Source organism: Maylandia zebra, linkage group LG3, assembly GCF_041146795.1.
Source record: "Maylandia zebra isolate NMK-2024a linkage group LG3, Mzebra_GT3a, whole genome shotgun sequence".
Taxonomy (NCBI): Eukaryota; Metazoa; Chordata; class Actinopteri; order Cichliformes; family Cichlidae; genus Maylandia; species Maylandia zebra.
In genome coordinates this window covers 8835462-8861320 of record NC_135169.1, presented here as the reverse complement: position 1 = coordinate 8861320, position 25859 = coordinate 8835462, and the positions used below count along the sequence as shown (strand labels likewise).

The 25859-nt window shown below is 42.6% G+C and overlaps 1 protein-coding gene across 1 annotated transcript; it reads right to left on the bottom strand.

Annotated features, from left to right (window-relative positions):
- Positions 1 to 831: 831 nt before the first annotated feature.
- Positions 832 to 25040, bottom strand: LOC143414027 (uncharacterized). The gene is made up of 10 exons (XM_076877641.1): positions 24998 to 25040; positions 14077 to 14118; positions 13686 to 13961; positions 13375 to 13611; positions 13043 to 13279; positions 11738 to 11750; positions 11380 to 11549; positions 8464 to 8493; positions 8336 to 8377; positions 832 to 1563 (listed from the first exon to the last, which is right to left on the bottom strand). Exons 1-10 carry the CDS (start codon positions 25032 to 25034, stop codon positions 1334 to 1336), a joined length of 1314 nt encoding a protein of 437 aa, XP_076733756.1. The 5' UTR covers positions 25035 to 25040; the 3' UTR covers positions 832 to 1333.
- Positions 25041 to 25859: the final 819 nt, after the last annotated feature.

The window sequence follows — 25859 nt, the reverse complement described above, 5'->3', positions numbered from 1 at the left end:
AGCTCATTTTATGATCCGTATATGTATAAACGTTCATGTAAATACTTTATTAATCACTCACAGACTTTATAAATGACTCCATAAATCATTAAGTTTGTAAATAAGCAGATTGCGTTTGACTGTTAATCAGCTAAACATTTATATCCAACATTGACAATGTGAAAGTATATAAAACCACAAGAGGAGGAAGTCCAAAACCCTCACAAGTGTATGATCCACAAACAGATTTAAACATGCGTGAAATCATTTGTGAACAAATTTAAACACATATGAAACAATTTTATAAACACACACATCACAACCTGAGTAAATATGAGTCATTTATGAGCTTTAACTTTTTTTGACTTTAACATCAGCGGTCCCCAACAAACTGAACTGGTTTATGTCCACCAATATTTTCACTGACCGGCCTTTAAGGTATCGCGGATAAATACAATAAAATAAAACGAGTACTGATACAAAAAAAGAGAGAGAAAAAGATCATTTATTCATAACACACGGGAAAATACCCAGGGAAACTGAGTTAAGGATGAAAATCCTGAAAACCATAAATTTCACACCTGAGCCTCAACTCTGGCGGCCCGGTACCAAACGACTCACGGCCCGGTACTGGTCCATGGCCCGGGGTTTGGGGACCACTGTTTAACATTCAAAAACTTTCTGGTAAATTTAAGTTTCTTTAGGTTTGAGTTCTTTTCATTCAATAAAGCATGAGTTTTGAGACTCTTTAATGCTCTCGGCTCTGCAGAACTCAAGTTTAAGATGTACAATCTGAATATTAGTTCAGGTTTTGATGTGTGCTCTAATTTAATTTAAATATCTCTGCAGACAGAGTGCAGACTGTACGGCTCCCCAAAGATAAGGGTTAGGGAGCCTAGCTGTTTCTTTTATTAACACAGCCAAAAGTGATCTTGATTAAATGATCCATCGAAGGAAAGAAATGTACCAAAACTTTTATCCAGATTATAATTTTGAAGAAATGGACCCAGATCACAGGAAAGGATGAATATGAATGGGTGGAGAGGAGCTGCAGGCTGAAAATCAGACATCACCACCAAAGTTCGTCATCAGCCAAGAAACACACGAAGCAGGAAAAGAGACAAAAACTGATTCAGGAGCAGCAGGTAGAAACATGCAGGCTACAAATCCAGACTGAGGAGAATCCTCTGCTCTACGACTAGGTAAAAGCATCAGAAAGACCTCTGAGACATTTCATTGGTCCCACAGCCAACAGAGGGTGGAGTCATTACAGGTGCTCCACCCTTAGCAGCTGAACACTCAGGAACATCAAAGCAAACACAGCTTCAAAGCTTCAACACAAACACTCTACAGCTCAGAAGGCATGCTCAGTGGTGACATCGGCAGTGACATCATCACCATCTTTATCCAGTCCCAGGCCTCCTCTATCACGCTGGCTCATCTCTATGGAGACGGCTGGTTTATTCGTTGTCTTCCTGCTCCAGCAGATGAACAGCAGCAGACCAGTGGAGATGAAGTACGGACAGAAGACCACTAGATGGCAGACGAGTCTGAGCACAGACTCACAGGGAAGAGGAGGAGGACCTAAAAGAGGGCACAGAGGAGGACTCAGGCAGTGTTCTTGTACTCCAAGTACTGCATACAGTACACATATAGCTAACCTGTCTTTAACCACACTGAGCCTGTTATCTACAGCTCTGACCTTTGACCCTCAGGTGTACATGTTTGTGGGTCAGATCTGATCCAAACCTGCAGGTGGTGGTTAGACTGTCTGAACTCTAGTTAAATATTATTGATAATATTACTTATAATTAGCCAGAGTACCCAGGGAGACTTCACGCAGACATGGGGAGAACATGCAAACTCCACACAGAAAGACCCGGGCCTGATGGTGGAATTTCGTGTTCTCCTCGAGTACTCCGGCTTCCTCCCACAGTCCAAATACATGCAGTTAGTAAGTAAGTAAGTAAAACTTTATTTTTATAGCATCTTTCTAGATAAAAGATCACAAATATCTTCACACAAGGATAACAAAGTATAAAACAAAACAGACAACAGTTAACAAAATGCAGTTATAAAAAGATTTGTTAGTAGGGATAGGTTAATTGAAAAATCTAAATTGCCCACAGGTGTGAATCTGTGAGTGAATGTTAGTGCGAATAGTTGTCTGTCTCTGTGTGTTAGCCCTGCGACAGACTGGCGCCCAATGACAGCTGGGATAGGCTCCAGCGCCCACTGCGACCCTGAAAAGGATAAGCGGAAGTGACTGGATGGATGGGATACTTATAATTATTCCTGAAGAGGCTCAGACTCAGTTTGTGACTGACAGGAGGATTTTTGGCCAGACAGGTGTAACCCATGGTTATTTTATTGCCAATTGTATTCTATTTTTATTCTAATTTGAAGTGTTACTGTTTTGTTAAGTGCTGAGTTTTCCCATGTACCGTGAATGCACCATAGCGCGTGTGTGGTGACTTTCTTTCACTGCATCCGCCTGCACGGAGCTAGATGCGCAAAGCTGTGTGGAGATTCAGTCCTGTAACGTGTTACGCTACGGAATTAATGTTTTCTTTGAAAAATATCCTGGTGAGGTCCAAGGTTCTTTATTTGTCACATGCATAGTTATACAAGTATAACACACAGTGAAATGTAGCCTGACACGCTCCTCGACATGTGCAAAAATGGGGGGGGTGGAGGAAGAACATTATATATACATATATATATATATATATATATATATATATTAGGGGTGCAACGATACACAAAATTCACGGTTCGGTTCGGTTCGATACTTTGGTGTCACGGTTCGATATTTTTTCGATACAAAAAAATGTTCATGCCTTTTTAATTTGTCATTTATTAAAATTATAAATATATATTTTAACTCAAAAGTACAGTTTTTAAATTTAACCCTAACCCTTGTGCGTGTTTTTTTATTTTGACAGCGAATGCGCACCTGCGGACCACTTATGTGCACCCCTGGTTATTTAGCTTGTCATATTGCAGCCACAGAAATTCTTTTGTCCATGAAACCATAAAGCTGCACTTTCTTTGTGCCTTATAGTCTGATTTGTCATAACTTCTCCGTTTTGTGGTAAGCTTTTCTTTGGCTGTCACTTCTTCACCCTGACCTGTCTTATTTGGCTCAGCAGAACTGAAATATATATCCTGCTGCTTTTACACACGCACTCACATAAGCTCAGCGATTCTCTGCGCGATCAACCTCTCACATGTTTAAGCTGCGGGAGATTTCACTTGTCATGTTTGCATAGTAAGCTAACAATTAATAAGATGATGTCAGAGGAATTGGTGCACAAATTATCATCACTCACAGATCAGTGCTGTCGCTCTCTATACACAGTTCGCACGATTGCAAAGTGAAAGCAAAAAAACAAGCGCAAATTCAAACGCGATTTCAATATGTCACATATTGACAGTGGCTCACCGATGCCAATGACATAATTACCCAGCTACATTTCCGAAAGAATGCAAAAGCATTGACATATATTTTTCCTTCCTACAATAGCCCGACGGGCAGGGAAGAGATAGATTTTGGTAGCCCGACTGGAAAAATCGCTAGCCCCAGGACGTCGGGCTAGCGATATTGCGAGCCCTGTATCTGATTGAGGAATCACTCATCTTTGGAAAAGAGAGTTTATTACAGAGAAATGTCTCTTTCCAAAATAAAAGCTATACTATCCGCTTCTTCTGGGCTATATTCTCAGCAGCATATTAAACATATCAGGTCTCCATAAGGAGAATCCTGTGCTAACGGCTGTCTAAATGACTCGGCTAAAGTTAGTAGCATGCTTGCTTTTTTTTGTCTGCTTCCACTTGTCTTTGCACTAGGATGATGTCGGCGTAAATGTGCAGTCATATTCGTTGTGTTCCCACTAGTGCTTTCAGGTTAATCTCGTTGAAATGACCTTAACGCCACAACACGGCAAATCTCCGTTAACGAGCTACCCCTGATAGCCCCGTGCATGGGGCTAGACGGCCAACACGTTAACGAGCTAACTGCGCTAACACACTAGTTCACACCCATGTAATTGAGCATTGCATGGCACATCCAACATACTGTTTTACTTTAGTCCATGACTCGCTTACCTTCAGGGTCATACGTCACATGAAGACCAAAATAATTCCAAACGCCAGATCTGAATGAGGGTGGGGAAGGTTCAATTTGCCATGTTGCAAGGAGAGCTTAACTTCTGTCTCGCTAGCTTGCCCTGCGCTCTTCCTTCTGACAATGCTGTCTGTGTTGAGCGCTCAGTGGATCTGCGCTCGACAGTGCAGCCTAGGCGGAGTAGTCGAACACAGATTCACTGAGCGCTCAACACAGACAGCATCGTCAGAAGGAAAGTTGATAAAATAAATTACAAATGTTGTATTGTTCGATACATATGCGTACCGAACCGAAAGCACTGTATCGAACGGTTCAATATCGATACGAATATCGTTGCACCCCTAATATATATATATATACATAGTCCAGTCGGAAGTATAGGAAGACAGACTGGACTCTACCCCTCCCACCCCCCATCCACGCACACTCTCCAACAAGGAAACACTCTCTGAACCAAGAACTGGAAAACATTCCTGACTGAAAACAACTACTTCTGCATTGCAATTGCACACACCTGCTGCTATATATTTTTATATATTTTTAGTATTTCTTTTAGCACTTTATATTATTATATCACTATTACTGCTGTTATAGTCTTATGCTGCATTAAAACAAAATACCCCTATCAACCACAACCTGGGTCTACCTCAAGTAGACTAGTATACTATTTTCCAGGGAACACTGTTGGAAACACTTTATTTTATTTATTTTTTGTCTATCTATATTACCTTATTGTTAGGGCTGTTTTTGTTGTGCATCTGCACTTTATTGTTGTCAATGTCTACGCATGGGACAGAGTGAAACGTAATTTCAATTCCTTTGTATGGCAAGTACATTTGAAGAAATTGACAAATAAAGTTTTCTATTCTATTCTATTCTATTCTATTCTAACAGTAGAATTCCACTTTTGATAGGGACAAATGTGCTTTTACGGGTTTATGGACAGTTAGTGCATCAAGATGGTCCCAAGTTCATTCGTAAGCTACACTCTAAGCAGTTTGCAACGATCCTTCAACATGTTGCCCAAGTACAAAGAAATGATACTCATTCCTGCCCTGTCATGTTGCATAGCAAGGGGGCAGTGACAATCCCTGCAAGACACAAACAATGCCTAATGGGAAATGTGAGGTTAAGAAAGAACAACCGGAACACAAGTTTTGTCCTTGAGCCGCATGAGCAATACAAGTTACCAGGTGGATTGCTTCTTGAATCGGCTTTAGTAGACATTCCTTTTAATTCCAGCAGTAAAGTACCTGTCATTGTACACAATGTTAGTGAACATGCTGTTACGTTGCAGTCAAATAGCATTGTCGCTCAAGCTTGTGCATCCCAACACGTTTCCACACTAGCATCGAGTCAAACTCGGAATCCTCCAAGTCAAAATGAACCAGACAGCGACCACCTCACATTCAACCTTGATGATTCTCCCATCCCAGTGCAATGGAAAGAGCGAATTCTGGGAAAACTGAGATCCATCCCTGAAGTTTTTGCTCTCGATGACATGTCCCATGGCCACACCACAGCTATGATGCACCAAATCAAATTGAACAATGAAACACCTTTCAAAGAGCGGCCAAGGCCTATATACCCAAGTGACAGGGAAGCTGTCAAACAACATCTAAGAGAATTACTGGATGCAGGCATCATTCGAGAGTCACAAAGTCCTTTCGCCTCACCAATTGTATTGGTAAGGAAAATGGCTCGATAAGGCTATGCATAGATTACCGTAAACTAAATCTAAGAGCTATTTGAGATGCATATGCCCTGCCAAATATTGAGGAGACATTCACAGCTCTGAGTGCAGCTAAATGGGTTTTCAGTCATGGACCTTAAGTCCGGTTACTATCAGGTGGAGGTAGCCGAGGAGGACAAGCCTAAGACAGCCTTTGTGTGTCCTCTTGGCTTCTATGAATTTGAGGGGATGCCACAGGGTGTTACAAATGCCCCAAGCACCTTCCAACGCCTGATGGAGAAGTGTGTGGGTGATCTCCACCTCACCGAAGTGCTTGTCTTTTTAGACGACCTGATTGTGTTCTCAGACACATTAGAAGAGCACGAATCCAGGCTAATGAAAGTTCTTACTCGCTTGAGAGACTACGGTCTTAAATTATCCCCAGAAAAATGCCACTTCTTCAAAACATCTGTGAAGTTTTTAGGGCATGTTGTGGATGCTCACGGAGTCCACACCGATCCCGAAAAGATCTCTGCTCTGAAATGTTGGCCGTGCCCATCCAATTTCAAAGAGCTTAAATGTTTTTTTAGGCTTCGCTGGATATTATAGGCGTTTCGTTGAAGGGTACTCCAAGATAGCCAAACCGTTGAATTGTCTCACTGCCGGTTACCGGCCACCGAAGAAGAGAGGCAAGATTTACAAGAGAGAACCGCCCAGACTTTCTTACAGTCCCACTCAGCCTCTCGGGGAACAATGGACTGTGAGTGTGAAAACCTCCTTCCGAACAATAATCGAAAAGCTGACTTCTGCACCAATTCTTGCTTTTCCCAACCCACAACTCCCCTATGTATTGCACACGGATGCTTGTCGAGATGGGTTGGGAGCTGCGCTCTACCAGGAGCAAGAGGGGAGGCTGACAGCAGTTGCTTACGCTAGCAGGGGGCTTTCTAAGAGTGAACAGAACTATCCCACACACACTTGAATTCTTAGCCCTCAAGTGGGCTGTGTGTGAAAAGTTCAATGACTACCTTTACGGTTCTAGCTTCACAGTCCTGACTGACAATAACCCGCTAACTTGTGTTTTGACAACTGCGAAATTAGATGCGGCAGGACACAGGTGGCTGGCTGCCTTGTCTACTTACAATTTCAATATTAAGTACAGGGCAGGTCAAGCAAACAAAGATGCTGATGGGTTGTCACGGCGGCCCCAAGAGCCTCCTCATGAAGATGAGGCATTTGTCAAAGAAAAAGCTCGTATTGATGACATGAAAGAACGTCTCATTAACATGCCAAACAATCTTGACCATGAAATGTTTTCTGCCTTGTGTCAGTGTCACTCGGTGTCATGCCTTTCAGAAACCCTCTCAGTTGTCGAGAGTCTTGCTATTGACCTCAGCTCAGTCACTGAGGCTTATGGAGAAGACATCTTACCCTCAATGACAGATGCTGATTGGTGCGCTGCACAAAAGGATGATCCTTCTCTCGCTCATGTTATAGCCGTTTTGGGAAGAGGCTTGAAACCCAGCCCCAAAGAAGCAAATCTTGAATCGTCAGATGTTAAACTCCTTCTGAAACAATGGAACAAACTCGAGCTCAGTAATGGCGTGCTTTACAGGAAATTCAATGACAGAGATTCCCTTGTGTACCAGTTAGTACTGCCCCAAAAGTACCGCGACAGAGCCCTGAAAGGTGTACATGACGAGGTTGGTCACCTCGGGTTTGAGCGTGCCTTACATCTCGCTCGGGCAAGGTTCTACTGGCCACGAATGGCTCAGTCCATTGAAGAGAAGTGTAAGAAATGCTCACGTTGTCTCATGAGGAAGGCCCTTCCCCAAAAGGCTGCTCCACTACAGAATATCCAGGCAACTTACCCTCTTAAGCTAGCGTGCATTGATTACTTGTGTATTGAGCCCGATAGTCGAGACAGCAGAAATATGTTAGTATTGACGGACCATTTCACAAAATTTGCAGTCGCGATCCCGACAAAAGATCAAAAGGCTAAGACAATAGCCAGGGCTCTTTGGGATCACCTTATCATCCCCTATGGTATCCCTAGCCGTCTGCTTAGTGACCAAGGCAGAGATTTTGAATCTAAGCTTGTTAAAGAGCTCTGCACATTGATTGGGACAAGCAAAATTCGCACAACGCCCTATCATCCACGAGGAAACCCGGTAGAAAGGTACAATAGGACTCTCTTAGACATGTTAGGCACACTGGAGGACAAAGACAAGTACCATTGGAGAGACTTTGTTAGGCCATTAACACATGCCTACAACTGTACACGAAATGACACAACAGGGTACTGTCCATACAAACTTATGTTCGGCAGACAGCCGAGGTTGCCTATTGATCTTGTCCTGGGTACTCACCCGGGCAAAACCAGTCCAAAGTCTTACTCTGACTATGTTAAAGGTCTTCGCCAAAACCTCCAAGAGAGTTACACCCTTGCCAGCGAACACTCAAAAAAGATGGGTGAGAAGAATAAAATGAGGTTTGATAAAAAGATCAAAGCTGCAGAACTGTTTCCAGGTAACAGAGTTTTAGTACCTTTAACTCACCTGCAGAAACAGTCAGAGCAGACAGCAGCAGCACACACACACCTGTAACAGGAGGACAGAGGTCACTGAGGGTCACTAAAGGTCAGAGGTCATCATGAGGACAGACAGGTGTAGGAACATCAGCTCACCTGCAGCAGTCAGCAGAAACAGGCCTGAAACTAAAGAACACACTGATCAGAGATCAAATGGTCACATGACCGAAGAGAAGCATTCAGACTGCAGTGATTGGTTGCCGTTCCCACAATAATTCACAACGCCATCCAGTGGTGGAAACACAGATAATATCTTGATGCATGCTCAATCATCCAGGTAAGTAAATGCCAAAAAGTTGATTCTTTTCATCCTGACGTTTTCAGTGGGAGAAACGTTTCGTCACTCATCCAGGTGACTCCTTCAGTCTCAACTAACTGCAGGTTTCCCTCATAATCAGTACATCTGCATAATAACTGAAATTGCACCACTAAATGAACAATGGGCTGGAAGGTCAGTTTATCATCATTAATATGCAAATTATCATCACCATTGTGTAACAACGACTGACCAAAGACCACTGATCAAAAATCATTGAATGTTGATCATTTGTCAAAGCTGCAAATGCACCTAAAGAAAGCTCCAGTGATCCAGGAGAGAAGTGTAATAATAGTTGCTAGTGAGAAATCAATAACACAAAGAAGGCGTGAGCGAGCGCAAGAGAAAATAAACAGCTAGTTAAAGCTAGCACAATGTGCCATTCATGATGTTTTATTCAGAGGAATAAGAACATTACAAGAAGGGCAACCACTGCCTAAGCAAAAACCCGTAACAATCCTGTATGTGTCACTTGTAGTACTTTGTAGTAAAACATGAGTATGAACTTATACAAAATTCAATTCAATTTTATTTATATAGCGCCAAATCACAACAAACGTCGCCTCAAGGCGCTTCATCGGTATAGAGAAAAACCCAACAATCATTTCACCCCCTATGAGCAAGCACTTTGGCGACAGTGGGAAGCAAAAACTCCCTTTTAACAGGAAGAAACCTCCGGCAGAATCAGGCTCAGGGAGGGGCGGGGCCATCTGCTGCGACCGGTTGGGGTGAGAGAAGGAAGACAGGATAAAGACATGCTGTGGAAGAGAGACAGAGATTAATAACAAGTATGATTCAATGCAGAGAGGTCTGTTAACACATAGTGAGTGAGAAAGGTGACTGGAAAGGAAAAACTCAATGCATCATGGGAATCCCCGGCAGCCTACGTCTATTGCAGCATAACTAAGGGAGGATTCAGGGTCACCTGGTCCAGCCCTAACTATATGCTTTAGCAAAAAGGAAAGTTTGAAGCCTGATCTTAAAAGTAGAGATAGTGTCTGTCTCCTGAATCCAAACTGGAAGCTGGTTCCACAGAAGAGGGGCCTGAAAACTGAAGGCTCTGCCTCCCATTCTACTTTTAAATACTCTAGGAACAACAAGTAGGCCTGCAGAGCGAGAGCGAAGCGCTCTAATAGGGTGATATGGTACTACAAGGTCATTAAGATAAGATGGGGCCTGATTATTTAAGACCTTGTATGTGAGGAGCAGGATTTTGAATTCTGGATTTAACAGGAAGCCAATGAAGGGAAGCCAAAACAGGAGAAATCTGCTCTCTCTTTCTAGTCCCTGACAGGACTCTTGCTGCAGCATTTTGGATTAGCTGAAGGCTTTTCAGGGAGTTTTTTGGACATCCTGATAATAATGAATTACAGTCGTCCAGCCTGGAAGTAATAAATGCATGAACTAGTTTTTCAGCGTCACTCTGAGACAGGATATTTCTAACTTTAGAGATGTTGCGCAAATAGAAGAACGCAGTCTTACATATTTGTTTAATATGTGCGTTAAAGGACATGTCCTGGTCAAAAATGACTCCAAGGTTCCTCACAGCGTTACTAATAACTAATTGGTGTGTGTTATCTGGCTTCATGGACAGATAGAGCTGTGTGTCATCTGCATAGCAGTGAAAATGTATGCTATGTCTTCTAATGATGCTGCCTAGGGGAAGCATGTATAATGTAAACAGAATTGGTCCTTGCACCGAACCCTGTGGAACACCATAATTGACCTTATTGTGTGAAATGAAGTTTTATTGATTATAAGATACACTATATATCGGTTTCATGTCGGTATCGGCAGATATCAAAATTTATGATATTGTATCTGACAAAAAAAGTGGTATCGTGCCATCTCTAGTATTTAGTAGCCAAAAACTGATCCACCCAAAGGATCGGGTCCCCCGACACAAACAGAGTAATATAGTGTACACTGTTAAGTGCCAGGAGGAATGCCAGTATTTATACATTGTCTTTATCCTGTCTTCTTTCTCTCAGCCCAACCGGTCGCAGCAGATGGCCCCGCCCCTCCCTGAGCCTGGTTCTGCCGGAGGTTTCTTCCTGTTAAAAGGATGTTTTTCCTTCCCACTTTTGCCAAAGTGCTTGCTCATAGGGGGTCATATGATTGTTGGGTTTTTCTCTGTATCTATTATTGTAGGGTCTACCTTACAATATAAAGTGCCTTGAGGCGACTGTTGTTGTAATTTGGTGCTATATGAATAAAATTGAATTGAATACATTGCAGAAACCAAAACAACCTCTGAATAAGAGGATGGCACAACACAGAAGAGCTACCTCGTCAGGCCAGGACTCTGCAGTCTGTTTACACCTACAGGCCAGTGGACACTCTTTCTATGATGAGGATGTAACATCCTGGACAGGGAGGAACGCTGGTTTGAGCGTGGAGTCAAGGAGGCCATTTACGTGAAAAGGGAAAGACCATCTCTGAATCGAGGAGGGGGCTTAAGGGTACATCTGTCACCATCTTACAATGCTGTGATTGCAGCCATTCCCCAACTCTCTGTGAATGGTATTCATGATTATTGATCAACGGGCTTTGATCAGAGACCATGACTGATGAAACATTTCTCCCCCTGAAAACGCTACATCCAGATGAACAGAATCAACCTTTTGGGATACAGAGGTAATAATTTTGGAGAAATGTTTAAAGAGAAGATTGGAAGTAATATGAAGGAGACTCACAGCAGAGGCAGATGATCCATCTCAGACACTTCTCTGCAGGTTCTTCACAGTTGTGACCTCCATAACACCACAGTCCGCTCGTCTCACCCTGGCTAGGTATCGAGCTGGTGGGTAACAGGCGTCTTTGAAAACGTCGGAGCACTATTGTAAATATGTGATATCTTAATAAACTGAGCAGATATTTGAAGTTTACACAGCTACATTCTCGCCTGAAAATATCTTAAAAGTTTATTTTGTGACCCAGAAAGAAATAAAAGTTATATTAAAATGAAGTAGCTGCCGCTATTGTTGGAAACTGGAATTTCCTGGCCGCGCTATGAATTATGGGATATTGTGGGGCACGAAGGATACACCCAACCAATCCTTCAAATCTGGGGAAAAGGAGGACACATTTGTTGGGCACATTTGGAGCAGCCTTCAAATTTGGACAGCTTTCGTCACATTGCTGTAACGTAATTGACTAAAAATGCGTTATCTTAAGGATGCTACCCCTAAATTTGGGCATAGCTACAGATTCTTAGGATCCAGTTTAAAGTTTTACAGGTTCAATGTGAAGCTGTTCATTAGAAACAAACAGCAGCAGTACTGAGCTCAGACATTCACTGCTGTTCAGATCTTTATTTTGCAGCTCTGTCACACATCACCAGTTTAACCAGTTTCTGCACCTTTGATCTCAGTTGACTTTATAAGAATGTGACATTTTTCTGGTTAATATTATTATGTTCTTTATATACAGCACTTCACACCTCCAGACTCACTAACAGCTTCTCACCCTGGGCAGTTCAGACTGTTATCCTCCTGCCCACCCACCTATCTGAGCCGTGGTCTGACTAACCCTCATCACTCAGGCCACTCATGCATGGACCTTATTCAGACCAAGTCCTTTTAAACTGTCTCAAAGAAACAGTCCTCCATTGTGTACCTTTCTTTGTTTTTGTATATATCACTCTAGTATTTATTTCTTTTGTTTATTTTTTCTATTTTTACAATGACAATTAAATGCTACTCTATTATATTCTATATTTTTGATCACTATCTGATAATTTCTCTGTTATAAGTGACCCCTATAGGGATCATTTTTATTTTGAAGAACAATCATGTGATCCATGAAATGCCCCTTTTTGATTGATCAGATTCTCAAGCCCCGCCCCTTTCCTGTGAATTTGTAGGTTAAACCCCAAGCTAACTTAGCGAGCTGATAACCAGCTTTGTGTGACTGCTTATTATGATCAGCAATGTTGGGATAAGTGATTCCAGATAATAGAAAGATACCTTTGGTATGTTTAACTTGTTTCTTTTTAGAGGAACAGAACTCCTGTTTAATTGTTCCTCTTTCTCCTCATCATTTTGCATCATGTAAGAAAAATTTATTTTATTTTCGATGAACAATGTTATTTACAAAGGTATTAAAAAAAGATCAGAAAAACTGACATGATTAAAATAAAACAACACAAAACACAGAAAATTAAACAAATGTCTGTCTGACCAGATCTGTTTTCAGCTGAACATATAAGTGCTCGTATGAAATGAAGTAAAATTAATTATTTATTTCAGAAGGTCCAATGGGAAACTTAATTCATGGGTGAGTCTAAACACCCTATGGCTAATAACTGTAGTAATCAGATTACAACTGTTCATATCAGATGAGTGAAAGCTTTCATACCTTTAAGTTTACTGCAGAGGAACAGAACCAAACCTAGAACTAGAACCAGGAGAAGCCCAGAACCCAGACCTGCAACAATGGGGACCAGGAGAGAGGGAGGAGGAGGAGGAGGACAGGTGGATGCTGGGAGAGGAGGATAAGTAAGAGGAGGAGCAAAGTTTGAGGAGGTTCTTGGAGAAGGACAGTGAGGAGGAGGAGGACAGTGAGGAGGAGGAGGATGGATCATTTTGGGAGGATCTGGAGGAGAGATGATGAAGATGGTTCAGTCAGTTTATTATCAGGTCACATTGTTACATCATTTTTTAAACAGGAAGTGATGTCAGTGTTCTGACCTCTGACCCTCAGAAAGCTCTTAGGAGAATTTCCACCCTCATCAGTAGAACACCAGTAGAGACCTTCATCAGCCTGTGTGATGTTAGTGATGATGTGCTTTGGTTCAAGAACATGACGACTTCCTTTGATGAAGAAATAAGCTTCGACCGTGTCACCCTTCCTCAGTCTGCAGCGCAGAATGACATCACTTCCTGTCCTCACAGGAAGTGCAGGGATCTCCAGGATGACAGCTTTATCTGACCATCAGAGACAAACAGAGTTAATGAGAGCAGAGTCACACAGAGACAGAGACACAGCTGGAACATCTCACCTGTAGTGTCTGATTGGACACTGAAGGAGACGTTGTCACTCTGCTGTCCAGAGGAGTCCTCACACCAGAAGGTTTCACTGGGAGGACAAACATCCACAACAGAGTAGGAACCAAGAAGCCTCCCAAAGCCTGCAGCTGCTCCACAGTCCTCAGTGAGTCCTCCTCTGGTCCTCTTCACTGTCCATCCATCAGCTGTCTGTCCGTCATCAACACAACTCAGATCCACTAAAGATCCTCTGAAGAACTGCTGAAGGTTTGGACCAACAGACAGAGACACTGGAGGACACGGACACACACACACACACACACACACACACACACACACACACACAGTAAGTGTATTTGTGTTCTTGTTGGAGTCTCACTGATGGTTTTCACTTCATCTACTCACCTGCAGAAACAGTCGGTGCAGACAGCAGCAGCACACACACACCTGCAACAGGAGGACAGAGGTCACTAAAGGTCAGAGGCTTCACCACCATGTGTACCTGCACAGGTGAGGAGCTTTTTCCTCTCTGTGAACAGGACCAAACAGATAAGCAGATGTTTGTGACAGTCACACTGAGGGGACTGCAGTCATTACAAAATCACATTAAAGTTAGAACAGTTATGAGGGAGGTGAGTGTGAGCAGAGAGGTGGCATTAGACACCAGAGTCTTGGAGGAAAAAGTGAATGTTAGCTCCGAATTGAACATGTTTTAACACTTAGATTAGACCACAAAACCTGATAGGCACCTAAATACATCTGCATAATCCTTCCCAACACCGTGGAGGACAGCAGGGAGAATTTAGATGCTCTCCAACATTAGATTAGATAAAACCATGACAAGCGCCGTTCCTTCGCTTGACCCCAGTTGCTCTCGTCTGCTTCCTCGTAACACTGCTCTTTATTGAGGTTACATGAATATGCATAGGTTCATTAACATTGTTATCTTCACTTTTGTGAAGATAACAATCCTATCATGTCTACCAAAGTGTTATTGCCTGCAGACAGCTATACATACATAAGTGAAGCCTGGCATAGTACATCATGGCTGGACCACTGTATCTGTACAGCTGAGGAACATGCAGCTTTAGTAAACATGACTATCAGGTATGAGGTAACTGTGTCAGACCATACACCTTTTGGTTTTAGTGTGAATGTGGAACAAATGCCAGCAACAACTGGAAATAAAATTGCTAATATTGCTACCAGTGTAAAATTAGACTGGTCAGCATTTAGTGAAGGGGACGTCTTAGCTTATCATAGTAATACCGATATATGTCTGAACAACATTTCTTTGCCCAAAGAAGCTGGACAAGGATGTCAACTGTAAGAATGCTGTGCATAAACATGAACTCTGCTCCATGTATGATGATATAGTGACTGCTCTGCATGAATGTGGTACACTGTTTGATAAACAATATAAGCTTAAGAAACCTAACATTAGACCTGGAAAGAACATGTAGCCATGTACCTTGATGAAGCTTGTGTAGCTTATAAATGTTGGGCCATGGCTGGAAGACCTAAACAAGGCCCAGAATTTGAACAGAAAAAATGTGTGAATGTCAGATATAAATGTGCTGTTCGCTTCATAACTCAAAATGAGCTGAGAGCAGATTCTTTGGCTACTCGTTGCTGGAACGTTGAGCCACCAGCGTCAGTTATTCTGTGATCTGCAAGTTTGAGAGTATTAGTCTTCGTGCGACCTTGTACTAAATAGATTTTTCTGTGTTTGTAGATCTTCCCTGGACCCGTCCCTGTATCGTTGAGTGAGCGAGTGAGCGAGAGGAGCATTGGAGGAAAAGGAAGGGGATCGTTGCTGAGAGAGTGGAGTGTGTTTTCGGACCCTTCCCCTCCCCCTCGGACCCTGGAGCCATGGACCCCTCTCCCAAACACTTTGTATATATTATCACCTGGTGAAATCACTGTAAATAAACGCACTGTCAGCTTTTGCAAAGGTCTCCTGGTCTGCGCCTGAGTCCGCCTACAAAACCCTGTCAGGAGAGCATTACAGCGCGTTGTTTTACTGTATAAAAAGTGAATCATATGAGGACAATTCTGACATGAGTAATGACACAATAAGTGTAAGGACACATGAAGTATATTGTCATGGTGCTGGGCCATTGACCCAGCGTTTTGTGTTTTATGATTATTTTCCTCTGTTCTAGTTATTCTGATTTTGGTATTCTGTGTCCTCCCCTTGTGCCCTGTTCGTGTTCTGGGTTTCCTGTTTTATTCTGAAGGTCTCCGTCTGTTGTCATTGTGTTCAGCTTGTATCCTCAGGTCGTCTTGTGTATTAGAATCAGCTGTGCTTCCACCTGTATGTCATTACCTGGTCTCCTTGTTTGTGTGTGTATATATAGTGGGTGTCGGTCTGTGCTTGTTGTCGGCTCGTCTGTGTTCCAAGGTGTTTTGTTCCTCTCTCTGCCCTCACCCTATTTCGTATGTTCTCAGGTTTGTTATTTAGTTTTCCCAGTTTAGGTTTCTTTAGTCATTTGTCATTCCTCACTGCCTGTTCTGTAACTCCATCACTTGGAAATAAACGTCACTTGCATCATCAATCTACTGCCTGCATTTTGGGTCCTCTTTCCCTCCAACACCACACGGCTCGCCTCGGCAGCCGTGACATATATGAATTCATTCATAGTTATCTGATAATAAAGCTTCTGGGTTGGATCACATTTAAAACAGTTTAAGTTTAAGGCTAGTTCCTCTTCTAGCACTCTGCTTCACAGAGTTTATGATTCATGGAAGACTACCAGACTCAATGCTGTGTATTTTACTGGTACCAGTTATGAAGGACAAAGCTGCAAAAGTGAGCTGTCTGGATAATAAGAAGAAACGGAAAAGAAAGGAATTAAAAGGGAATAAAAAAAACTCTCATGGCAGCCCAAGGTGCATGTGATGCTCGTTCTGAGTATACTGTTGGAGCCCACTGCACTGTATTTGGGGAGTAGGGGTAACAGTGTGAACTGATAGGCCCCACGAAGCCCCATGAAGGGTTTTGTGGAGAAACACAAAGTGCTGGTGGCTCACGTAGTTGTGCAGCCTTGCAAACCCTCTAGCATCCTGATCAGAGTCTTTAACCCTGGGGCTGTTATCTTAAAGTGGGGTGCCGTGGCTGGGGTTCTTCAACCTGTGCAAGTCCTGGAGGGGTTGGCGAATTACCCACCAAGGGTCTTGGCAGCCCTCAAGCTTGAAAGCACTGCCCCTGCTTTTGTGCCAAGCCATTTGCAGGCCCTGTATGCTGAGAGCAGCCCCGGTTTGACACACGTTGCCCGTTGGGGACTAGCAGGCCTGCTGGGGTCCTATGGTGATGTCTTCTCACTGGCCCAAATGACCTTGGTTCCACCAGTGTCGTCCAGCATGACATCTTGACCATGTCAGTGCCACCAGTTAAGCACCCGCCATGCAGGCTGGCAGGAGACAAACAAATAGCGGCCGACCAGCATGTACAGCAGAGCCTGCGACTGGGCTAACTCAGCCTAGCAATAGCTAGCTGCTCCAATTGTTATGGTGAAAAAGAAATATCAGTCTCAGACTGTGTGTGGACTATAGACCACTAAATGAGCGCACTCTTAAAGACGCTTATCCCCTGCCATGCATCCAGGATACCCTTGACACGCTTTCCACTGCCAACTACTTCAGTACACTAGACCTGACATCAGGATACTGGCAGGTAGAAAGCACCTGCATTTTGTACCTGTAAGGGATTGTAAGGGATTGTTCAAGTGGAATGTGATGCTTTTTGGACTATGCAATGCACCAGCCAGATTCCAAAGGCTAAATCAACAGAGTCCTGCCCGGGCTGCTGTGGGAGACCTGCTTAGTGTACCTTAATGACATCATTGTCCTGGGTCAGGATGGCACCCAGATGCTGGAGCAGCTCGAGCAAGTGTTCATCAGATTGTGTGGAGCCAACCTAAAACTGAAGCCATCAAAATGCTGCTTGTTCCTGGAGCAGGTTGCCAATCTGGGCCAGATCATCTCTGCTGGAGGTATTTCCACAGATCCCCTGATAGTTCAACAAGTGGCGGAATGGCATACACCGCGGACCATCACAGAAGTGCATCAGTTTGTTCACTTAGCTTCATACTATTACTACATACTACTACATTGTGGAGATATAATTGTCATGTTTTGGCTGTGTGGCAGGCAGTAGAGGACCCAAACGCAAACTCACGGGGACAGAACTTGAACTCAAAAGCACAGCTTTAATTGCTGGAAAATAGAACACAGGCAATACAAAACTAAACTGGGAAAAGCTAATCATAAAGTATACTAGGAGACACGGGGAGAATCACACACAGCATGAGGGATGACGTGACACTGACTCAGAGAAACACAGGGTTTAAATACACTGGGGAGTAACGAGGGGAATGAGACACAGAAGGAGGGCACAGCTGGGAGAAATCAGGACTGACGAGACAAGCAAAGCAGGACACATTCACATAAGACACCGACCATCAAAGTAAAACAGGAAGTTTCACACAGAGACGCGAACTTGACACAGTGGAGACAGCAACTAAGAAATACAGAGACATAAACCATAAGGCAGAGGTCTAAGAACCAAAATACACAGGGAAATACTCAGCTGGGAACACAAGAGACTAGACTAGAGAGAGTAACAAAAGACCAACCATGAGAACATAATGCACAATGCAGAGTGACAGAAAACAAACTCAAACATGCAAAGACACACAATTACACAGAACAGAGGGGACACAGAGAGACATGAAGGGCAAGGGATCAAAACTAGAAACCATAGAATAAATCACACAAGGACAATAATACAAACATCACAAAGAACTAAAAACGCTGGGTCAGGAGACCCAGGACCATGACAATAATAGCCATTCCCCTACACATTTATGAAATATTATATATTTTTAATATTTATATATCGCTCAATTACAAATATCTAGAATATTACAGAGGTGGCATATATGATTGAAATTTTACTCTAAACTGTGAAACATTGTTATTTATTATTTTACTGTACAAAAGATGTAACTATTGCATTTCTTGTTAAATGCTCAATAATCAAGGTAAGTAAATCCCCAAAAGGTTGATTCTGTTCATCTGGATGTAACGTTTTCAGTGTGAGAAACATTTCGTCACTCATCCAGGTGACTTCTTCAGTCTCAGCTGACTGCAGGTTTCCCCAATCTTATAAACAGGACATTTGCATAATGACTGAAACCAGCACCACTGAAGGAACGAATGGGCTGGGAGGTCAGTTCCTTGATCATTGGTACGCATATTGTCAAGACCATTGATCAACAACAACTGATCAAAAACCATGAGTACCATTCACAGAGAGTTGGGGAATGGCTGCGAGTGGTGCAGTGGTGCTAGTTTCAGTCATTATCCAAATGTACTGTTTATAAGATTATAAACAGTACATTATGCAAATGTACTGTTAGGGTTAGGGGTTAGGACCCTAACAGTACATTTGCATAATGTACTGTTATGCAAATGTACTGCATAACATTCTTCACTTCATCCATGTAGGCCGCCTCATCGTTGTTGGAGATGGCACCCAACACCACTGTGTCGTCAGCAAACTTCACAATGGTGTTGGAGCCATGGGTGGCCACACAGTCTGAAGTGTAGAGGGAGTAGAGCAGTGGCGAGAGGACACATCCCTGAGGTGCTCCTGTGTTGATGGTGATGCTGTTAGAGACGCATCTACCCACCCTCACCACCTGAGTTCTGCCAGTGAGGAAGTCCAACACCCATGCACACAGACACATTTTGCTTTTCCAGGAAGGTCATTAATTGGCTGTGAACTAACTTTTCAAGAATTTTGGAAAGAAAAGGTGGTTTGGAGATAGGCCTGTAATTTGCAAGAACCGTAGGATCAAGAGCAGTTTTTTTAATCAGGGGATTGACTACTGCATGTTTAAAATCTTTAGAGACTACACCTGACATCAAACTGTGGTTTACCAGCTCGAGAACCAAAGGTCCGACTGTAGGTAACACCTCTTTTAAAAGTCAAGGAGGAACAGCATGGTTTGGAGACCCAGCAGGCTTAAAACGACCCGGTCTCAAACCTTTTAAAGACAGCAGCGCAGGAAGCAGAGACTGATGGGTCATGAGCAGAAGGGGAGAGATTTGATTCTCAATAAAAATGTGTAATAAACTTTCACAGGCTTCAGATGAGGGCTCGATACAGTCAATATGTGGTGCACTAAGAACAGAGTTAATAGTTTTAAATAAAACATAGGGATTGTGACAGTTTGACAGAATAATATCAGATAAGTGTTTTCTTTTGGCATCTTTTACAGTTCTTTGATATTGTCCCCAAAAGTCCTTCAGCATCTGAAATGACACTTGTAGTTTGTCCGTTTTCGACTTGTGCTCAGCTCGACGACACTCGCGTCTGACAGCTCGGGTCATGTCGTTCAGCCAGGGCTCAGATTTAGTTTTAGGCAGTCTGGTTTTTAATGGCGCCACAGTATCCAAGGCAGTCTGACAAGTGGAATAAAACCATGAGCTCAGTTCCCCAGTCTGGCTGCATAAAAACTTTTACAGTTCTGGTTAAAAACAGCTGGAAACTGGTCAGCAGTGGAGGAGTTAAAAACGCAACAGCACCGAGCAGCAGCTGTGAGCAGGGTTGCATCACCGGCTGTTAACAACAATGGCAAGCCCCCCTCCTTTCTGCGGATCAGGCTTTCAAATGAATTAAAAGTCTGTCTGGGGCTTTTGTTGACTGATAGACTGGTGTGGATGATTGCTGCCACACCACCTTCTTGGCCTGTGCTTCGTGCTGTGTATTGCGGCTCCTCCACCCAACGGGCACGGCAGGCCAAACATGAGAACGCTGATGATGCTCAGCAATAAACACATTAATGCACTTATGTACTATTTGTTCCTTTTATTCCACATGGTACTGTCCACTATACAAAATCAGCACATAGGATCAACTTTTAAACAAACGCGCAGATTTCACAAACACAAGAACTGCAACTCACAAAGTCTTACTGTCACGATCCAGGGTCTTTCGACCCAGCGTTTTAAGTTTTAGTTTATTTTCTATGTTTATGGTTTATGTTTAAGTTCATTAGGTTATATAAGATCATTTGTTTATTAGATTCCCTTTGTGTATCCAACCCCTGTTAAGTCTCCCTTGTCCTTCATGTGTTTCATGTCTGTGTTTCTTATGTTGTCAAGTTCATGTTGTCATGTTTGCATTTCATTACATTTCATATTTTATTTTGAAAGAGGTCCTGTGTTCCTGCATTTTGTTTTACTCTTCCCCTGTGGCGTCGTTATGTTCATGTTGTGTCTACTGTGCCTTTCTGTCCCATGTTTCAGGTCTCCTCAGTCTGTTAAGTTTACCTGTCTTGAGTTCAGTCAGTGTGTTTCCTGTTTTACTTTCATGGTCTATATCCTATGTGAATGTTTCTAGTTTTGCTTCCCTTGTCTCGTCCTGCCTTTTTGAGTTTACTTTTCGTCTCTGCGAGTTTGCGTTTGGGTCCTACTCTTGCTTGCACACAGCCGTATTGTGACACTTACACCAATTATATGTCACGCTACAACATTGGCCTATGGCATCAATTAGTGCACTAAACTAAACTCAAGTTGCATACAAAAATGCATCAAAATGACTCAAGCTGCACTCAAGCTACGGTCAACAGAAAGCTTCTCCTCATGCTCACCCTACCTTTCTGCTCATCAACATCAGGTGCAGTGAACAGGTGAGTGCAACCACATTTATCACCTAATACACCCATGAGTCACGCCCAACACTCGTGCACCAATACAGAGTGTGCATTTAAAACCAACCCTCTTAATCCAAAAAAGGAACAACTCATTTGGCTCCTACACTGTGTGTTTATCTTCATGGAAACTTGGCTGAATGACACGATCTCCCACGTGGACATTCAGCTAATGGGGCAACACAATATCCAGGAATGCCGGTACATCTGGAAAAGGACACGGCGGCGGTGGCCTGTATGTTTAAATCAACACAGGTATAATCAACAAGCAGTGCTCTGCTGAAGGAATTTATGGCAGAGATGTGAAGGCCCTATTATTTGCCAAGGGAGTTCAGTATCATTGTTATTGTGGCAGTGTACATTCCCCCTGAAGCTAAGGAAGCTCTACGCAAGCTGTATGAGGCTGTCAGTGACCTGCAATCTGACCAACCTGAAAGATTTTTAATTTTCACTGGGTACTTCTGTCAAATGCAGACACCACAAGGATGCTCGGAGGTACAGTGAAAAGAAACAATTTATTTTGGCACTAAAAAGTGGCACACATTGAAAGTGGTGAACGAAAATGAAACACTACACATGAACTAAGGACGAGAGGGAAAACAATTGGCCTCTGGACCCTTTAATTTACTAAACTAACGCAAAACTTCCTATTAGAGCACTAAGAACTAAATACTGGCAAGAACTACGAGACAAAACTACTACTAGGAATGCTGAGAAAGAAGACAAAGCTATGAAGCACTAGGATTGGCTAGGACACAATGATAATTAAGCATGAAAACAAGATTCACACCACATGTGCAGCGGCAGAGTCCAAAGGAAAAAGTCTCTTTGGTTGGCTGGGGAAAAACAGCCTGAGCACGGCTCCAGGAAATTTTCCGGAGCGGGCACACAAGGTACTATTCAATTCAATTCAATTTTATTTATATACCACCAAATCACAACAACAGTTGCTTCAAGGCGCTTTATATTGTACAGTAGATTGTACAATAATAGATAGAGAGGAAAAACCCAACAACCATATGACCCCCTATGAGCAGCACTTTGGCGACAGTGGGAAGGAAAAACTCCCTTTTAACAGGAAGAAACCTCCAGCAGAACCAGGCTCAGGGAGGGGCGGGGCCATCTCAAATCAAATCAAATCAAATCACTTTTATTGTCACATCACATGTGCAGGTACATTGGTACAGTACATGTGAGTGAAATTCTTGTGTGCGAGCTTCACAAGCAACAGAGGTGTGCAAAATACAATAATGTAAACAAGCAAAATACAAGAATGGCTACATCTGAAACTAATAAATATATGTACAGTATATAATAGTATATGCATTTCTGGATGTGTATACTAAATGTTTTCCAATGTGTGTGTATACACATATTTTACAAATTAAATAGAGCAAACAATAAAATAAAATATATAAAAATATACAGAGTTGAGACATGTGCAAAACAGTGGCATTACTGTACAGTATGGAGTGCTGTGATTGGTTGGGGTGAGAGAAGGAAAACAGGATGAAAGACATGCATCATGGGAATCCCCGGCAGCCTACGTCTATTGCAGCATAACTAAGGGAGGATTCAGGGTCACCTGGTCCAGCCCTAACTATATGCTTTAGCAAAAAGGAAAGTTTGAAGCCTAATCTTGAAAGTAGAGATAGTGTCTGTCTCCTGAATCCAAACTGGAAGCTGGTTCCACAGAAGAGGGGCCTGAAAACTGAAGGCTCTCCCTCCCATTCTACTTTTAAATACTCTAGGAACAACAAGTAGGCCTGCAGAGTGAGAGCGAAGTGCTCTAATAGGGTGATATGGTACTACAAGGTCATTAAGATAAGATGGGGCCTGATTATTTAAGATCTTGTATGTGAGGAGCAGGACTTTGAATTCTGGATTTAACAGGAAGCCAATGAAGGGAAGCCAAAACAGGAGAAATCTGCTCTCTCTTTCTAGTCCCTGTCAAGACTCTTGCTGCAGCATTTTGGATCAGCTGAAGGCTTTTCAGTGAGTTTTTTGGACATCCTGATAATAATGAATTACAGTCGTGCAGCCTGGAAGTAATAAATGCATGAACTAGTTTTTCAGCGTCACTCTGAGACAGGATATTTCTAACTTTAGAGATGTTGCACAAATGGAAGAAAGCAGTCTGATATATTTGTTTAATATGTGCGTTGAAGGACATGTCCTGGTCAAAAATGACTCCAAGGTTCCTCACAGCGTTACTGGAGGCCAAGGTAATGCCATCCAGAGTAAGAATCTGCTTAGATACCATATTTCTAAGCTTTTCAGGGCCGAGTACAATAACCTCAGTTTGATCTGAATTAAGAAGCAGAAAGTTAGCAGCCATCCAGGTCTTTATGTCTTTAAGACATTCCTGCAGTTTAACTCATTGGTGTGTGTTATCTGGCTTCATCGGCGTCATCTGCATAGCATCATCCACAACTATTTTCTGTTGCGGATGATAAAGGATTCAGAAAGTTTATTCATGCAGTGAATCCAATGCAATTGTATACAATTCCAAGCAGGAAAATTTGCACGTGCTTCAGAGTTTGTACGTGCTTTGTCTCTAGGGTGCCACCGTAAATATACTTTTATTCATTCACTCCACATAAAATGCAATAAATATATTATAAAATACAGAAATCAACAATTTACATTTCAACTTTTAACTATTTAAAAGCCTTCACATCAAACATTATGTTAACAGTCATGTTTCTTGGTTTGACATTAATGTATATGGGGTCAAATTGACCTTATTGGCCCCTAAGAAACTGAGGGTGACCCATTCAAACTCAGTGTTCTCAGCCTCATTTGAAATACTGATGTGGTTCTGCTAGAGTTGAAGATGTCATGGGATGCGGCCTTTGCTAGGCATTCCCAGCACACCCTCACTATCTGTTTAGGTGAACCAGGCCTGCTCAGCATCCTCCCCCACCATCTGATCCAACTCACCACCAAATGGTTATCAGTTGACAGCTCAGCTCTTGTCTTTACAAGACATACAGCTGCTCATCTGGTGACACCATTACAAAATTATGGCTGTGCATTTGTGACCTGGGGTGTCTTGGTGTCATGTGCACTTATGGACATGGTGTTCATTATAGACAAACTGTGATTCTGTGCACAAAAGTCCAATAACAGACTATCACTCAGGTTCAGATCAGGCCAGCCATGTAACTCAGTTACTTTTAAAAATGAGTTGACACATCACTGTAAAAAACAAAACAAATATACTGTTTATGCACTTGGTATTTAAAATCGATGTATTGTTTGTTTTAACAGCACAAACTGTCTCAAGTTGTAGAAACTCCTAATTAGTGGAGTTTATACCTGATACTTGGGAGTGCAGCCTTTTCTAAAGTCATACAAATATCCAGTAATTAATTCATTCTTATTAAAAAGCTGTCATGACAGCCATTATTTCTGACCCTGTAAACAGCCATAAACCTGTCACCATGACTGTAATGAAGATGGATGATAAGATGTAGCCAGTTTTGTCTAATAATAGATTAATTACCATGTTGACATATTATATATGTTATATTATGTTATAATATACAGACTGTGAGCTGCTGTCAGAGTCTCTGCTCTAAATAAATGAGTGAGGGACTCACCGAGGAGGAGGAGCAGAGGGGTGGCTGCTGGCTTCATGGTGTCTGGATGTAGACTGAGCACGTGGGCTCTGAGCTACGGAGAGATGCCCGCTTTCATCACTTCCTGTTCTCACGTCAGCGTGCTGCTGTGTGTCCGGCTCACAAAGGTCCTTCATGAAGTGTCCCAGCTGTCCTTCTCAGTCCATCACAGCTCAGTGTGTGAAAGCAGCACCTCAGAGAGCACAGGCTGACTATGGCTCTGCTCATTAAAGACCCTACCAGAGCAAACCCAACAATCATATGACCCTCTATGAGCAGTCGTTCAGCGATAGTAGGATGTTTGATGAATTTAGTTATTGGAGTGAGCCCATGAGGAAGAGGCAGAAAGACAAGAGGCCATCCTGAAAATCAGATTTCTCTGGAGAGTAATGATGCTCGTGTCCTCACTGCTCTGCAGCTCAGTAACATTAATGATGTTACACAGCAGGAATATAAAACAACAGCATGATGCTTTGGTCACAAATACACGATATAGTGAGTAATCATCATCTTTGCTTCTGTTGCTGTTTGAACTGTCTGTTAAAGGTGTTTGTGGTCCTGAATTTAAAGAGAGCAGACTGCAGCAGTTTCAGATCCTCTCTCTGATCACCAGGAGAATAAAAACGAGGAGACGACTTCAACATGATTCATCTGCAGCTTTGAACAACTTCCTCATAATAAGACAGTTAATGAAGAATGTATGATTATATGATTATAATGAGATGATCATGATGACCACGTGTCTTTCACAGAGACTACATTTGTTGTGCAGATGATAAAACAGCAGAGGTTTTGTCTTGTACAGTTTGTCACTTTAGGTGTGAACAAGCTGTTTTGACACCAT